At 46.0% G+C, this 16,794-nt stretch overlaps 1 protein-coding gene across 1 annotated transcript; it reads left to right on the forward strand.

Moving 5' to 3' along the window:
* Positions 1-26: 26 nt before the first annotated feature.
* Positions 27-13,308, forward strand: CFAP20 (cilia and flagella associated protein 20). Its single transcript, XM_040253884.1, has 6 exons — positions 27-410; positions 10,004-10,083; positions 10,771-10,882; positions 11,501-11,689; positions 12,287-12,397; positions 12,893-13,308. The coding sequence occupies exons 1-6, from the start codon at positions 327-329 to the stop codon at positions 12,896-12,898; spliced, it is 582 nt and encodes a 193-aa protein (XP_040109818.1). The 5' UTR covers positions 27-326; the 3' UTR covers positions 12,899-13,308.
* Positions 13,309-16,794: the final 3,486 nt, after the last annotated feature.

The raw sequence follows: 16,794 nt of genomic DNA on the forward strand, positions 1-16,794 counted from the left end.
GCTCTGCCCTCTGAGGGGGCGGGCTCAGGTGAGCGGAGGGATTCATCTCTGGCAGCGGGAGGCCCGCCGCCTCCATTTAAGGAGGGGAGTGCGGTGCTGGCGGCAGTTGCTGTGGTTTCCGTGTTGGGGTGGTTTGGTTTTCTTGGGAGCGTAGGTTCACGGACTTAGTGTCCCGCGTCCAAGTCCAGCTATCTGTGGCCGCTGATCTGGAGGTCAGGGGCTCAGCTTCCCTTATTTGGACCAGCCAGCCCCCTGTTTTGCCTTCGCCAATTGGTGCCCATATTTAGGTCGGCTTCGGCGAGGCTGAGGAGAAGGCCGCCGGCAAGATGTTCAAAAACACGTTCCAGAGCGGCTTCCTCTCCATCCTCTACAGCATCGGGAGCAAACCCCTGCAGATCTGGGACAAAAAGGTCAGGGGCTGAGGGCGGCGGAAGGGCGAGGTCTCGGGGCAGGGTCTGGGGTGGCAGGTAATTGTGGCCTGGGGGAGGCCAGGTGATCTCTCCTGTGCCCTGGCCCCAGCCTGGGGTGATTGAGGCGCGAGATGAGGGCATCGTGTAAGCAGATGAGGTGCATGTGGGGTGGGCGTGGCTGGAGTTGAAGTGTCCTAGGGCCGTGGTGTGGACCAGTGTCCCTCGCCGCAGACTTGACGGACAGGCGGTTTTTTAGCTTCGATTTCCCCACTTACATGGTGGGGTTGATAGTACCCATCTAACAGCGTGAGAAGCGTCAAGTCACATGAGGTTGCTTTGGGAAAGTGCAGATGAAAGGAGCTGCTGTTCACTGATTTCACAAGTATTTACTGATATCCTGTGTTGTGCCAGGCGCTGTGCTGGGCCCTGGACACAGAGCCATTGTCCCAGGCTCCCTTACAGAGGTACAGCCAGAACTCGGGTATGTTTGGGTTTCATTCATTTGCTCCCTTCCTGTCACTGATCCCAACGGAGCCGGAATTCAGTGGTCTTTGGCACCTGCTCCACACTCACTGTGACTTGGAGTCTGTGCTCTGCCTTCAGTGACTGATCTCCATCAGGAAAATTGCAAAATGGTGATAAAGTGTTGTCTAGGTTAAGGTGCTCAGAGCCAAGTACAAGCCTCATCGTCTTTATTCAGGCATCCACTGGGTGATGCTTCCACCGACTCCAGAAGATGGTGACCCTGTCCACATTCTAGAGATGTTGATTAGGGGGCATGTGTGCCTAGCAGTCTATGAATTGGGTCTCACTTAACTACTGTGCTCTTTGCTTTCTTATGCAAATTCTCAGTTTTCTGTACTCTTTTTTTAAATATAAGTTAATATAAAACACTCTTACCATGGAAGACAGGTGACTTAGTACTGCACTCCTCCGGGGAAAATGGAGAGAGGTGGTATGTTGAACGCTGTTTTTATAGAGAAGGATGTGGGATCATCTAAATAAGCAGTTTACTGGCAATGAGAGCAAGAATCTTGGATTTCATCTCAGAACAAGTCCTTGTTTTCATCTTCCCACATCCACAGATGAAGGTTTTTCGGCCACAGAGAGACTGAGAACACAGCCTTCTTTCTGCCTGTTGCTGCTACGGAATTCTTCATTCTGAGAGCAGCTTTCTGGGTGGTGTATTCACAGTGTTATTTTTATAAGACAGTTGAAAGATTTGAATGTAATGAGTTTGGCCTTATGCATGTGTGAGAAATCTGACCTTTTTTCACGGTGATTCTGTTCCCAAACTACATCTAATGCTGGGAGTTACTTTTTACACAAGAAAGCGGTTCCTTAATTGCTTTCCTACGTTACTGAGTTTGTCAGTTCCATGATTTTGTTCACATTGGATTAAAAAACCTTGTAAACTCTGAAATTGCACCTCTACAAAGAGAGCTCAAAATGAGTGTACCTGGGACCTTTGTAAGCATGATGGCTTCTCAGCTGTTAATGGTCATTGTTATTTAGTCGCTAAGTCATGTCTGACTCCTTGCAACTCCATGGATTTTACAGGCAAGAATACTGGAGTGGCTTACGATTTCCTTTTCCAGGGGATCTTCCGGACCCAGGGATTGAACCCACATCGCTTTCATTGGCAGGTGGATTCCTTACTGCTGAGCCACCTGGCTTGACTTAATTATGGACTGTCCAAAGTCTGGAGAGAGTGGATTGTGTGCCAGTTGAACTTGGGATTGTAATAAAAGTGTCAGTAGGAGGCAAATGAAATAGAGAATGGGACTTGATTAGGAGAAGAGGTTTTCAGAGCAGGTAAAAGAACTTAAGTCCAATTCCAGTGTTAGAGAGGCTTCAGCATTTCTATTAAGTGAAACGTCTATCAGAGTTGGCCCGTTTTAACCCTTCTGGGCTTGATCTTTTGTGGTGTTTTATTTTTCAAATGCAGTTTTTTGACTAGGCAACATGTTTACATACACAATATAAAAGCGGAGTAACCATAGTGCACTGTGTCCCTTAACAACGCCACTAGAGGTCAGATGGTACCTTAATGACATAAACGTGTGTGAAAATATTGTTAGATCAACTGGCAGGGCTATGTGGAGTAAATTAAGCAGACATTTTGGCAAAAAAAACCTTTAGGGGAATTCTCATTTTAAGGGAAATTCTTATAATAGGGAGTTAAATGTTTCTACTCTTTTTATTTAGACTAGATTGAAAACGTGTTTATCTGTGAATTTTTCCCCTTGGGACAAGGGAAGGAAAGGAAGGAAAAAAGGGAAAGTTTGGGGCCAGATCCATAGGCTTTGGTGTATATGTGTGCCTTTCCTCAGCTATATTACGAAGTCCTCAGACAGTGTTGGGAATCCAGTCCAGAAGGGAAAACGTTGGGAACTGATATACTTAACAAGGATTTATTGAGCAACAGCTAAGTGAAGCATTGTGTAGATTTGGAAAGATACAGTTAGAGAAGACATTTTTCCCACTCCCATGATTCTGAATAAGGCAGAGTTATAATGTAGGAAGGAAGGAATGATTGTCCACATTTACCTAGAAATGACCCTGCCCTCTGCCAGTAGGTGCATTTTGGCTATAAATGCCTGTTTTTAGTTCTTACATATTTTGATTTCACAAAACTTTACTATTCTCCTTCCTGAATTTATATAGAGAGAGTTTCTGTCATTTGTTTACAGCGAAGAACAGTCTTGGAAAAATTAAGGTTTGGCTCTGTGTCTTGTGAATGTGAGGAGTGAATGCCATAGTCATAGTAATAGTGAATTTGCAAATTCATTTTGTGGTGTGGCTACATTTACAATATCTGCGTTTATCTGACACACTGAAGTTAGCCCTTCCCCCATGTCATCCTTCAACTCTCAGCTTAAACATTATTTCAGTGGGAACTTAAGTGGTGTCTCCTGTGTGCTCCTGTGGTGTTCCGTATCACACCGTATGGCAGTTGCCTATTTGTTGTATATCTTCCGCTAGACTGCAGGTTCCTTAAGGGGAAGACTAGTATCTTACCTGGAAACCCCAGTGCTAGGTGTCGTCAGACACCTAGAATTTGCATCCTAGCTATGACATCATGTCCTGTGCTGTGTAACCTTGAGCAAGTACTTCACTCAGTTCTCTCATCTTGTAATAATGCCACCTGCTTCTCCTGGCTACAATGATTAAATGAAGAGGTATATAAATGCTTAGCAACAGTTAGGGCATACAGTATTAAATAAAGCAGGGAACTGAGGCATTTGCTCAAGAGTAAAGGAATAGTTTATAACTGCGCCCAATATTCAGATGCCTAGAATAGGAAGTCCAGTAAATTCTGAAATTAGGATAATTTAGTCATTGTGCCATGGCTTTCCCAGTCCAAAACCTTAACATGGCTCTCAGGACACACAGCCTGTGTGCTGGTACCTGCTTAACTAGTTCTCCAGGCTCACCTCCCCATCTAGCAGTGACTTCCTACTGAGCTGAAAGAAGTCTGTTCTCTCTCAGCTTCAGGCTTTTGCACTTGCTGGCCCCTCTGCTGGGACCCACTTCTTCTTTTCTGCTTTTATTAGTCTTAGGTCACAGCTCAAAGGCATTTCCTCAGGTTAGGTTAATTTATATCCGCTTCTATTTCCTTTTCATCAAACTTGAAATTAGTTTCTCAAGATCTGTATTCCTGGCTGGATGGTAAGCTTCCTGATAGAGACCTTTGTAGTTTTTCAAACCAAGAGTTTAGGAGAAATTAGGGACTTTCCCAGTGGCTCAGCAGTAAAGAACTCACCTGCAATGCAGGAGATGAAGGTTTGATCCCTGAGTTGGGAAGATCCCCTGGAGGAGGGCATGGCAGCCCACTCTAGTATTCTTGTTGGGAAAATCCCACTGACAGGGACAAAGGAGCCTGGGAGACTGCAGTCCCTGGGGTTACAAAGAGCCAGACACTACTGAAGTGACTGAGTACACACACACTGATGGCTTAGGAGGTAAAGAATCCACCTGCAGTGCAGGAGACACAGGTTCGATCCCTGGGTCGGGAAGATCACCTGGAGGAGCAAATGGCAGCCCACTCCAGTATTCTTGCCGGGAAAATCCCACGGACAAAGAAACCTGGTGGGCTACAGTCCAAAAAGTCACAAAGAGTCAGACAGGACTGAGTGACTAAACACAAACACAGTCATGGGTATTTCTCAATAATCCCTTAACTTCTGGGATCAGCAAATACTACATTATTAAAGGGCTCTTTATGTTTAATGTAAACATTACTTCTGATTTGTAAAGAAAATACCAGGAGATTCCATTCACACTTAGACTGGTGTAAAACATATAACTTTCAGGCTTTACTGGCAATATCCTTAAAGTCTGCTACATGAGATTGATAATTCATACAAGCGTCTCTGTCTTTCTTTCATCTTGTCTTTTTCTCAGCTGCTGCTGATCCTCCACATTCCCAGAGTATTAGAACCATAGTTTTTGTGGTTGTTGCTGGAAGATATTAGATTCCCATTCAGTTCCTAATTTTAAAAATGAATGAAGGCTCTTTGCAGGAAAAAAAAGTTCCCACACCCTAGTTTTTAATTAGCAAACCTTGTTAGTACATGTTAAATTAATGCAGTTTCCAGTAGTAGACTTAAGAGCATTTGGACATGAAAGTACTAGCACTTTTTTTTTTTTTTCCAGATTATCTCTGGGTCAGTCTGAGGATGTTCTTCATTATTCCAAATGATAGCTTTTACTGTAATTGGGCAAAGGCCTGGGTTTTACACTTGCCCTTCCACAGCATTGTTAGGAAGAGACTGGTTATGGTACACAGAATCATCTTTACTTTAAAAGGCTGCTTGTAAATGCAGAGTTGCCTGTCTGCTGTTTGGTTAGTCCCTGTTAAGTGCCTCAAAGGGAGAGAAGCCTTTGACCTGCTGGCGCCTGCAAGGCCCAGGCCTAGAGACCGCTATGCCCAGCTCTCCCCACAGAGGTCTCCCTCTGCCTGTTTTCTGACCTAGAGCCCGGCCCCTAGCTCAGGGTGGAAACTTTCCCGCTGAAATGGACAGCTCTAAAGGCTTAATGTAAATTGGAACATGTGTCATTAAGACTAGGGTGCCAGATGGCCTGAGGGCTCAGCTGTCTACCACGGTAAGTGGGTGGAGCCAGCGAAGAGGAAAGCGGGAGTAGAGAGTGGACACAGCGCCTGTTATTTCTAAAGCAGCATTGGACAGCCTCCTCCCCGTCCCAGTAGTATTTTCCCCGCCTTAGCTTGACCCTCCTCCCTGGGGCTTACATTGGGAAAGAAAAAAAATCAGTGTTCTTTATTAGTTGCCCCAGCAACCATGGAAAGCCTGGGAGAGTGATTGCAAAAAAGGGCTTGAAGGCTCCCTTTTGCTGTCTGCAGAGGCTGAGACCCATTCTGATTGCTAATTTGCTAGTAGCCTGGGGTTCTGAAGCTTCTAAAGTACCTCCAGCTCATGAGTGGGGGTGGGAGTGGGGGTGGGAGGGGAGGTGTTCATGAAATTAAAAAATGTAAGATTGGCTTTATTTATTATTATTATTATTTTGGAGGAATGAAACACTCATAAGTCACACTGCAGGAACGTGTCAAGCAATAAAAAGAATTAGCAAGTCAGAGGGCTTTCCTGGTGGCTCAGTGGTCCAGAATCCACTGGCAATGCAGGAGATGCAGGTTGGATCCCTGGGTCAGGAAGATCCCCTGGAGGAGGTAATGGCAACCCACTCCATTGTTCTTGCCTGGAGAATCCCATGGACAGAGGAGCCTTGTGGGCTGTGGGTCCATGGGGTCGCACAGAGTCGGACATGGCTGAAGCAACTGAGCACACACAGCAATTCAGAAACAAAAGACACTTTCTAATTTAGATGAAGGAAGTAAAATAAAACCTACTTTCACCACGAGCAATAAATGCCGCCTCGTTCGTTTTATCTTCATTTCACAGCGAGGCCTGCCTGGTGGCCTCTGAACTGGAAGGAGGTAAGGAAAGGAAGTTGATGCTTTCTGAGGCCCTGTGTCTTATTATCCATGTTTGTCAGAAGCTGTACTGAGGAGGGGGTTGCTTCCTGGAAGACCTTGACAAGCTAAGGCAGTGACAGGCAGATTGCCAAGGAGGTTGGGAGGCCTTGTCCCAAATTGACCACCTCTCTTTCTCCTTTGATCCTAGTTTGAGAGCCTAGAAAAAGGTTTTGGGAGGTTTCCTACTCTTTAACTGCTCATATCTGGTTAATTGCACCCATCCCCACTCCACTCTTTTCTTCCAGTGAATTTGTATCTATAGTGCTTAAAACTTAATGAAGAAGAAAAATCATAATTCACTAAGAAATTAACTTAGTTTGATTTTAAAGCTCTGGCACCTTGTGATATGACCGTACCTGTGCTTTTCTTTGAGGATTGAACTTTGCTCTTGGGCATAGCTCTATTTAGACTCTTCTCACCACTGGGCAGGTTAAAGCTCTAGAGAGACTGGTGGGTATTCCTTCAAAAAAACTACCTTTTTCTCCTCTGGGTTTTTGAGTTTTTATGGGCTGCATTAATTAATTTTGTAAGAATTAAGTTTGTGAGTGTGGATGTTGATGTGAAAGAAATTCCTCTTAAGAAGCTCTGACAGTCCAACGTTAATTTGCCTCTGGGCCAGAAGTCTGTCAGAATACACAAAGTCTGTTTTGGCTTTTAGTCTCTTGGCTTCTGCTGGCAGTATAAGGCATTGTTTTCTTCTGTAAAGACCTGAGTGGTCACATTTACTGGAGTGAAGTCGTATGCTGTAAACTTTGAGATGGGCAGAAGGCAAGTTTCCTAACATTTCCTCCCTGTGTAATCTGGCTGAGTGTTCTGGAGCCGAGGGAGGCTTCCTGTCCACTGTGATCTGAGAGACCATCCAGGATGTAAGATCTGAGGTCATGCTGCCTTTTTTTTTTTTTTTCCTTTTAATTTGGCTGTGCCAGGTCTTGTTTGCAACACCAGGGACCTTTCATTGTGGCATGCGAACTCTTGGGTGGGAGTTCACATGTGGGATCTAGTTCCCTGATAGGGGATCGAACCCAGGCGGCCTGCATTGGGAGTTCTGACTCCTAACCACTGGACCACAGAGAAGTCCAGGAGGTCACATGTTTAAACAATGTTGGATAAATTGCAACATGTTCCCTTTTAGCAATAGTAGTTTCTGGACTCTAATTGCTTAATTCTTTGTTTTTAACCATCTGTTTGGTTTGTTGCATTCTGTACCTTTTTAAGAAAGAATGAAGTTACTCTTCAGAGAATAATTAGTGGTGTGTTATAAAATTAGTGGGGCACTGTCAGCTCTTATCAATGTGACTACATCATATTGTATGGAAAAATTTCTGGATGAATTCCTCCTTTACCAACGAGTCAGCCTGATTTTCCACAGCAGCTGTGGGCTAGCAAATAGAGGAGGAATATTGCCACTTTGGGAGCATTTATATGGGGAACGAGGTGGGCAGTGTTGGCATGTGCTACACAGATCCAAGTCTTTGTGCTCTTAATCTCCTCTGGAAAGAGGCCCGGAATTCAAAGCAGGAGGGCATTGAATGTTGCCAGCTTTGTTTGAGAAGCACTTCAATGTGGTGTCTGTGACTTGAGAATCCAGAAATGCTGCCTTGGCAGAGACCCGGGGCCCATGCACCCAGCATTCCGTTTCTGACAATGGGTCCTGAAGGGTGATTTGTGGGAAGGCATTCTTGATGCTGGCAACTGCACTGTCTTTGCGATATACCCTGGGATCTCTGGCTTCCCATAATAGTCCATGGTAGATATGTCATCCAGGAATTTTTTAAAAACCCTCCTTGAATCTCTTCAGATGTGCCAACTCTTAGCATGACAAATTCCAGAAGTCAGCAAATATTTGAATGCTTAGTTTATGCCGAGCAGAGTACTAAGCATTGTAGAACATACAGTGTTTCATATTCTTTCCTTACCGTTGAGCTTATACTTTTTGGAGGCAACAAGACTCAGTTACATCTTGCAGGAAAAGATGGGCAGTAATACCCGATGTCACCTGGGGAATACCAAGCACACCACAAGTTCACAGTAACCGAGCTCATAGAGACTGAGGTCTCAAGACAGAATGCCGTGTTACCAATAGTCCATGTTGAACAGTGTAACTGGCAGTCAGTGTGGTGTTCTCTCCCTTACGCTAGTCTAATGGTGAGCCGCATGATAAGCCACTGACTGTGAGCGCAGGCAGCCATTTTCCCTCTACCCATTAAGAGACCACGTGCTTACCTTTCTGGGCATGCAGTTCTAACCCTGCTTGATCTTTTTTATGTGTTAGTTAATACATTCAGCCCGAAGAGGCCAGCCCCATCTCACAAGTGCCTTCGTGTGTCTCTGTTTTGTCCATATAAAGTGCTCGAATGTAATACTTGAAGATAATTGTGCTTTCCTAAATAATTTTTGAGAGGAGGAGTCCATACCGATAATTGATTCCTCTCCATCATGTGCCCCTACATATGCCGCCAACAGTGCAAAACAACGTAGGCTAAAGTGCTAAATTACGTAGTCTGGGCTGCATGAGCCAGAGAAACAAATCAGAAGAGAGGTCATTGTAGGCTGAAAATGCTAAAGAAGGCCTCTGCGTGTGGCTCAGATGGGACTTGAGTTCATACTTGAAAAAGTAGAAACTTAGGGAAAAGCAGATATGGAAGCGTGAAGTCAGAGTAAACCTCAGGGGATAATATGTTCTCTTTTGGGTGCCACCCTCCCTGTCAGTGACACTCAGCATTTGACCTTTCTGGCCAGAGAACCATCTGTGTGAGGCAGTATCGGGCGGTGGAAAGCCTGGCTGTTGCTCCTGCCTTCCTTACTGAGGGCTTGCCATCTGCACTCCCTGCCTCACAGTGTCCACATCTGTCAAGTGGAAACACCACCAGTGACCTTGTGATTTTTTTTTCTCATTTATTTGTTTGTTTACTCTTTTGGCTGCTCTGGGTCCTTACTGCTACTTTCGGGCTTTCTGTGGTTGCAGCAAGCGGGAGCTAGTCTTCCTTGCGTGGATGGGTTTCCCATTGTGGTGGCTTCTCGTTATGGAGCACAGGCTCTAGGTGCGTGGACTTCGGTAGTTGCAGCATGTGGGCTCAGTTGTTGCAGCTTCTGGGCTGTAGAGCCACAGGCTCATAGTTGCAGCTCATGGGCTTAGTTGCTCCACATCACGTGGAATCTTTCCAGACTAAGGATCAAACCTGTGTCCCCTGCATTGGCAGGCAGAGTCATATACCAGGGAAGTCTGACCTTGTAATTTTTGTTGTTGGTCTTGTTAGGACTGAGATTGCTGTTGTTAGGAATGTTCCTAGTGCTTAGCAGACACTTGGTAAACATTAGCTATATTGAAATTGAATTGATTTCTTTGGGAAGAAATTGGTCCTGATTTATAGATGGCCCAGTTATCTGCAGTTCCTGTGGTGGTTGATTGGGCCCTGTCTAGAGGTAATTGCATGGCTTATTTACATAGAAGCTTCAACATATCATGTCACAAACTTCTCTGTTAATGCCTTTTGGTCTACTGTAGTTTTCTTTAAATAGTTGCATTCAGCCTTCGAAATCTTCACAAAATTTTTGCCAAATATTTCAGTACTCACCAGTTTAATTTTCTCCCTTGTAGGTACGGAATGGCCACATCAAAAGAATCACTGATAATGACATCCAGTCCCTGGTGCTAGAGATTGAAGGAACAAATGTCAGGTAGGTTGCCAATCTGTTCTCCCAGAAACGTTGTATGCCCAGAGGCAGCACGTCACAGAGGCTAATAGCAGAGACTGCAGAGCGAGACTGCCCAGTGTGAATCCCGCTCTGCTCCTTAGGGCTCACCCTGGGCAAGTTACTTTATCCCTCAGGCTTCAGTTTCCTCATCTGTAAAAGAGGAATAAGAACAATACATTTTCCTTAGAGAATTATTGTGAAGGTTAAATAAGTGAATATATGTAAAACCTGCTTAGCACATAGTAAGCGCTGTGTACGTCTTAGTTAATATTTAACCCCGGTGTGTTTGGGGGGAGGTGAGGGTGTTACAGGAATCACCCAGTGGGTGGTCAGTGTAGTTTTCAGTGTTACAGTGGTCTTAGTTTTGGTTTTCTATCACTTAATAGTTTCTTAGAACAGAATTAGATCTTTTCTCACTGGAAGAACTTCATCCGATCTGCTGGCCTGGCTTCTGCTTTTCAGATACTTTCTTGTTGATGTCTAGTGCTGTGTTAAACTTTTGGTTCAGAGTCCGGCACTTTTTTTAGAAGCATTAGCTTAAGGGTTGAGGGATCTTTGTATCTTTTAGATCTGCCTTCCAGCTTACCTTCTTGGGCTGAATGTTACTGCTGTGCATATCACAAAGGAAGAGGCTGGTGGTGTGTTTATTGGTGTTTCCTCTTTCTACAGCACCACGTATATCACATGTCCTGCAGACCCAAAGAAAACGCTGGGAATTAAACTTCCCTTCCTTGTCATGATCATCAAAAACCTGAAGAAGTATTTTACCTTTGAAGTACAGGTAAGCATATGCATGTGAATCTGTACACTCTCAGCTGTACCCGAGAGGTGGCTGGTCAATTTATGGGAAAAAAGTGACCGTAGGAAAGTATCTTTATCCTTTTGAATGTACTCCTTTCTGCCTCTGCTGTACACTTGATTCTGCCGTTATTATTATGACATAATTTCAGTATTAGTAATCTGAGTTTCATGCCAAGTTTTACAAGAAGCAGTAAATCATCCAGAAAATCTAATCAATAGCTCTAAGATTTCAAAGCTTGAGGATTGGAAGAATATCTATCTGGGAAGTTACTATTCAATATCAGGCTGGCTATTGTTGGTCTCTATTCTAGCATTTTTAATTTTTCAAAGGGAAGAATGTTTATGGAATCATGCTATGGTCTGAGGGCCTGATGCATGTGTCATATGTCATAAGCAGCTGATGTTGTCCTGGCAACAGACAAGATAAACTCACTGTTTCCGGGCCATCTGCATGCCGTGTGACCCATGTGGGTCTGTTTATTCTCCCTTGGGTCTCAGCCTTGGGAAACCAGGCTGTGGGAGTTTCAGGTCCTGGTCTTACCAAGGTTGTTTGCTCTAAGATGGAATTACTGTGATTCTTCCTCTCCGTATTTTGTAGGTACTAGATGATAAGAATGTGCGTCGGCGGTTTCGGGCAAGCAACTACCAGAGCACCACCCGGGTCAAGCCCTTCATCTGTACCATGCCCATGCGGCTGGATGACGGCTGGAACCAGATTCAGTTCAACCTGTCAGACTTCACTCGGCGGGCCTATGGCACAAATTACATTGAGACTCTCAGGGTGCAGGTGCTGGCTCCTTTTCCAGAGGGAGCCCCAGATGGGAGAGGGGGCTGCACTCTGTTTGCTCCTGGCTTGTGGCAGAACTCTGTGGCTTTCTGGCTAGAGTTCCCAAGTCACCGTCCAGAAGGCTTTCTCCTCAGAGGCTCAGGACCTGTTCAGGCAATAGTAGGACCTGCTCAGTAATAGTAGGGAGTGTGGGGGTGATGTAGACACTAAGTTGTGTCCGGCTCTTGCAACCCCATGGACTGTAGCCCACCAAGCTGCTCTGTCCACGGGATTCTCCAGGCAAGAGTACTAGAATGGGTCGTCATGCCCTCCTTCAGGGGATTTTCCTGACCCAGAGATCCAACCCACATTGCCTGCATTGCGGGCAAATTCTTTACCGCTGAGCCACCAGGGAAGCCTCATGGTGGAGAATACAATAAGCAGCATCTCCTTCTTGTCAGAATCTCCGCCTAAGCCAAGCTGAGGGGATGCCAAAGAGATGACGCTTGTGACAGCGTCATGCAGGGTGAGGGGCTGGAGGAGAGTCAGGAAAAAAAGGAAGACAGTCATAATTTGCCTCTTACTTCAAGAGACTTATTTTAAGTCTTGCATCCACAGATCCATGCAAACTGTCGCATCCGACGGGTTTACTTCTCAGACAGACTCTACTCAGAAGACGAACTGCCAGCAGAGTTCAAACTGTATCTCCCAGTTCAGAACAAGGCAAAGGTGAGCCGGCTTTCCTCAGAGGAAGGCCAGATAGTGAGTTGGAGAAGCTGTGTCCCCGGAAAGGGCTCTGTTCCACAAGGTCAGGTGCAGAGCCTTTCTCTGTTGACATGGAGTATGGAGGGCCCCTGCATCAGAAGATCTTAGGTCTGCCACCAGCAGGGAGTTAGGAATAATCCCATGAGCTGCTGCCTCACCTCCGTGAAGTGACCCTGCCCCTCTGGGGGCCATCCTGCTCCTTCCTTCTCCCAGGCCTTCCCTGCAGAATATCTTCCATCTGAACCTCTTCATCAGCCCCAATTATTATCAGCCGACCCCTCCCCTCTGGCACGATGCCGGGTGCTTCTGGGCCTGCCCACTGCTGGCACGTATGCACCGCCCCATAGGCCAGCATCGCCTTGAGTGTCCCTAGGGGTGGGGGCGCTGCCATCAACCACCTATTTTCTAATAACTTAAACTGATGCATTTGTTTGTTTTTTTTTTCTCTTTTCCCTTCAGCAATAACTGGAATGCAGCTCAAGGGATAGACCCTGGATATGACTCTTCGTTTAAAAAGGAAACTATCTGGAGGACAATGCAAAAAAACAGAGATTTATATTAGTTCACTGTGCTGTGGTTCTGTTAGCTGCCGCTTGGCATCCCTCATGGACGCCAGTGACTATGGCACGCCTTGTAAGTACAGTGGGGGATGAGCCGTCCTTTGGTAGGTGAATGCTGGAGTGTATCTCGCTGCCTGCCTTGATGTGTGGGGAGGTAGATTGACCACGAACTTCCAGAATTAAAGATGGTCCCGTAAGGCATCCTTCCTACGGTTTGTTCGTTCTTTTATATGTTATCTAAATATATGTATATGCTGTGTAGCGCTCATGATCTGGAAATTAATAAAATGTTATATTCTTGGTTTGTAAGTTTGTTCTTGGTTTGTGTGTGTGGTTTTTTTTTTTTTTAATTGGTGACATTTCTCTTTCTTTATGGTATGAAAATAGAACTCTTTGCAAAGAACATCCCGTACATTCATGTGGTGAGGTAGCTTGCAGTAAGCATTGAAAGAACAGGACATCTATAGATTCTGATTTGGAACAACTCCCAAGATAAACTAAATGGGAAGAAACATGAATAACATATCACCTAGAATCATCTTATTCTTGGGGGCAGGTCTCAAGTGGAGCTTTAGACAAAATGGCATATATTCCAGATTGTTCTTAAACCCTTTGGGAAGGTGTCACGTTGAAGCCTCACTTGCCCTTGGGTGACCATCAGCACGTCTACTGTTCCTCAGCATTGGAACGGATCACCGCCTCCTTGTTTGAGCTCCAGATGAAGTAATTGCCTTGAGTTTAGGAACTTAGAGAAAAAGTGTTTTTCAAACACTGGACTCACTTGAAAGAACTGAAATCTTAACACCACTCTCCCAGCTCCCAGTTACTCTAGGGCATGTGCTTGGGGCTAGTGAAATGATGAGAACTGTGCAGTGATTACTGCTGGAGAGAATGGTGCTATCGCTTATATACTTTTTTGTGTGTTCAATACTATAAAACATTTTCTTTGAGGTAGTATTTATAATAAAATTTCAAAATCAAAAAACAACAAAAGGCCACCCTGGATATCGTGCTTTCACCGACCTTCCCCCGGATTTGGCTTCATCCCACAGGATAAGACTGGAATTGTGGGCATTTTTACTTTGATTAGAAGTAAAAAAAAATGCAGGGCTGAATTGGTCACTACCGTGGCTGCCTCCTGAGAAGTTAAGTGGCAAGGAGCCCTGCTGTCCCACATCTTTATCCTCCATTGTGCACTCTGGGTAAGCGTGGCTGAGACTCAGGATGTGGAGGGCTGCAGGCGAGGGTGCCCTACTGCTGCCTCAGACACTCACTGAGTTCTTGTTTCTTCTCACGGTTGTTGGGGGCCCTGACACTGAGGTGGGCTCAGCCAAGATGACTTTGCCTTCCTCATCTGCTAACCGGATGGAGCCACCTTCGCCACGGTCGCTCTCCTTGGAGAGTCCCCACTTCTCTGGCACAGAGTACCCGTTGGCCCAGGTGACAGCCTGCTCTCTCAGGGCCACCCCCAGTCACATCTGAACATTGACTCTGCTTCTCCATCCTTAAACACCCAGGGGTTCCCATGCTTAGACTCCGTGTGTCCTGAGCCTTCTGGGTTGCAGAGGGATCTTCAGAAACGGGTGGGGGTGGGGCGCTCTGGGACGTCTACAGAGTTTCTTGTCTCTGCCTGCTGTGTGGTGAAATCTCCCCTCCAATCTGGAGTCTGTTGTGGGATGAAAGCTGCTTTTGTTGAGGCGAGAAAACCCGGTCAACTTCTCATCTCTCTCCGGTGCCGGGACATCGGCGGAGTGCTCCTGGAAGTCCAGAGAAACACAATAACGCACTCTCCTCCACATAGAGCCCCTTTCTCCCTCAGGCCCTTGTCAGACTAAGTACGGGGATTACCTCACCACCCTCTTCAGGGTGGAAGGCGGCAGCTGTTGACTTCGCAGATGCTTCATATATCCATCCGAGAGGAAGTGAGGGGGTGATGGGCTGTATTATCTGAGCTGGACCCTGGCCAACGTGAACTGTGGCACCAGCGACGGCCCCTGCCCCTGCAGTCTCCAGCTCCATAGGAAGATGACGACAGCTAATTATGGGGCCAAGGGAAGGAGGAAGGAAGGGACAGGCTGCAGGGCCCAGAGGCCTCCTGCACGGAGCCGGGGCCAGAGTGACCTTAGATTGAGGAAACTGGAGCAGGCAGGGTCATGTTCGCTGGCTCCTTGGAAGCCATGGTGTGTGTTTTAGCAGGAGTTCCCTCCCAAATAGGAGTGTTGGTTAATTGGTGTGAACTTGAGTGGACAGGCATGCAGTCACTCCCAACAGGGCCCATCTAGGGGGAGAGCCTACCTGCTACGGTAACCTTTGTTTGCTACCAGCGTGTTGACTGCTTCCCCACAGCCAGGCCAGCAAGACTGACCGTGCTGGTCCAGCCGCCTCCTGGGGCATTTCTCAAGGAGGCAACTATGCCAGAGAACAGCCCCCCAAGCTGATTTCCTTAGCTCCTCCGCAGCGTTAGCCAAAATCCTTAGGTCTCAGGAATTCACTGGAGAAGATATTGGAGCTCCTCCTGTCTAGCCCTCTCTTCCTACATTTTGCTGATGAGGACACTGTGACCTAGTCTGCGTCAGGCTGAGCGACTCTTATGGTGGCAGGCGTGGAACATGGACACAGAACCCTGGTGGGAGTCATATGCCTTCCTTGTCCTCCCGTGTGCTGGCATTCCCCTGCTTCCTCTGTGGCTGGTTGTCCTTTTTGTAGAGGCATTGATGGGGCAGATAATGCCTTTGTGGGGGGATGTCCTAGAAGTCCAGTGGCTAAGACTCCGAGCTTCCAAGGCAGGGGACCCGGGTTGAAACTCATGTCAGGGAACTAGATCCCACATGCTGCAGCTAAGAGTTTGCAAGCCGTCGCTAAAAGATCCTGCCGCTGCAACTAAGACCTGGTGCAGTCAAATAAACAAAAATACTGTAAAAACAAACAAAGATAATGTCTGCCTGGGAGGCTGGGCCAGGCCAGAGTTGGCTTCTCAGGAAGACTAGACTCAGCTCTGCCTCTGCGGTGAGGGCTCGCCTGGGGTGTCCCTTCATGGTTGCACTTTAGCTGAACTTTAGGGCCTGAGGCTGAGGATAGAAAGCTGTGGGGCAAAGGTTTGTGTTTAAGGGATTATAAAAGTAGCATAGGCTCATGCAAAATTCAAACAGTACATAGAATATGGAGTAAGATAAAGTCACCATTCCCATTCCTTAACTGAAAGCATTTGAATGGACCAGACTGACTTTTAACTACATGTATTTGTTTTACTGAATTATCACGACACTGAAATAAAAACTATTATTTTTATTTTACTGATGAGAAAACCAAGGCCCAGAGATTACTGTGCCCAAGCTCACATAGTGATGACAGAAGCAGGTTTCAACTCATGAGTCTGTGCTGGGCTCTTAAATCACTTGACTTCTTTGACTTGCTGTTTCCTCCTAACAATAGCCTTGTAATAAAACACATGAAACTTACCTAAGAGCTGGGTGGGGGGAGGTGTCCACCTATGAACAATAGATTAGATCTCTCATGTTAACTTCACCCAAGGGAATACTATACAGCCATGAAAAGGGACAAATTACAGCCAGGTGCAACAACAGAAGAACCACACAGCCATAAAGCAGTGTGAAGACAGCAAGGCGAAATATAGTAGGGATGATTCTACTTCTATACAATTTTTAAATAGACAAAACAATCCGTTGTTTAGGATGCATTTATAAATGACCGTCTATACAGTCGTCCCAATTTATCCACAGTTTTGCATTTCCTGGTTTCAGTTCTCTGTAGTCAACTGCAGTCCAAACATTTTAAATGGAA

Source organism: Oryx dammah, unplaced genomic scaffold, assembly GCF_014754425.2.
Source record: "Oryx dammah isolate SB20612 unplaced genomic scaffold, SCBI_Odam_1.1 HiC_scaffold_13, whole genome shotgun sequence".
NCBI classification, from domain to species: domain Eukaryota; kingdom Metazoa; phylum Chordata; class Mammalia; order Artiodactyla; family Bovidae; genus Oryx; species Oryx dammah.

Bases quoted from the DNA above. Each gene is read 5' to 3' on its own strand.
- CFAP20 (XM_040253884.1), top strand. From the start codon at position 327: ATGTTCAAAAACACGTTCCAGAGCGGCTTCCTCTCCATCCTCTACAGC. The intron at 411-10,003 runs GTCAGGGGCTGA...TCTCCCTTGTAG, and splicing joins TGCAGATCTGGGACAAAAAG to GTACGGAATGGCCACATCAA. The intron at 10,883-11,500 runs GTAAGCATATGC...CGTATTTTGTAG, and splicing joins ATTTTACCTTTGAAGTACAG to GTACTAGATGATAAGAATGT.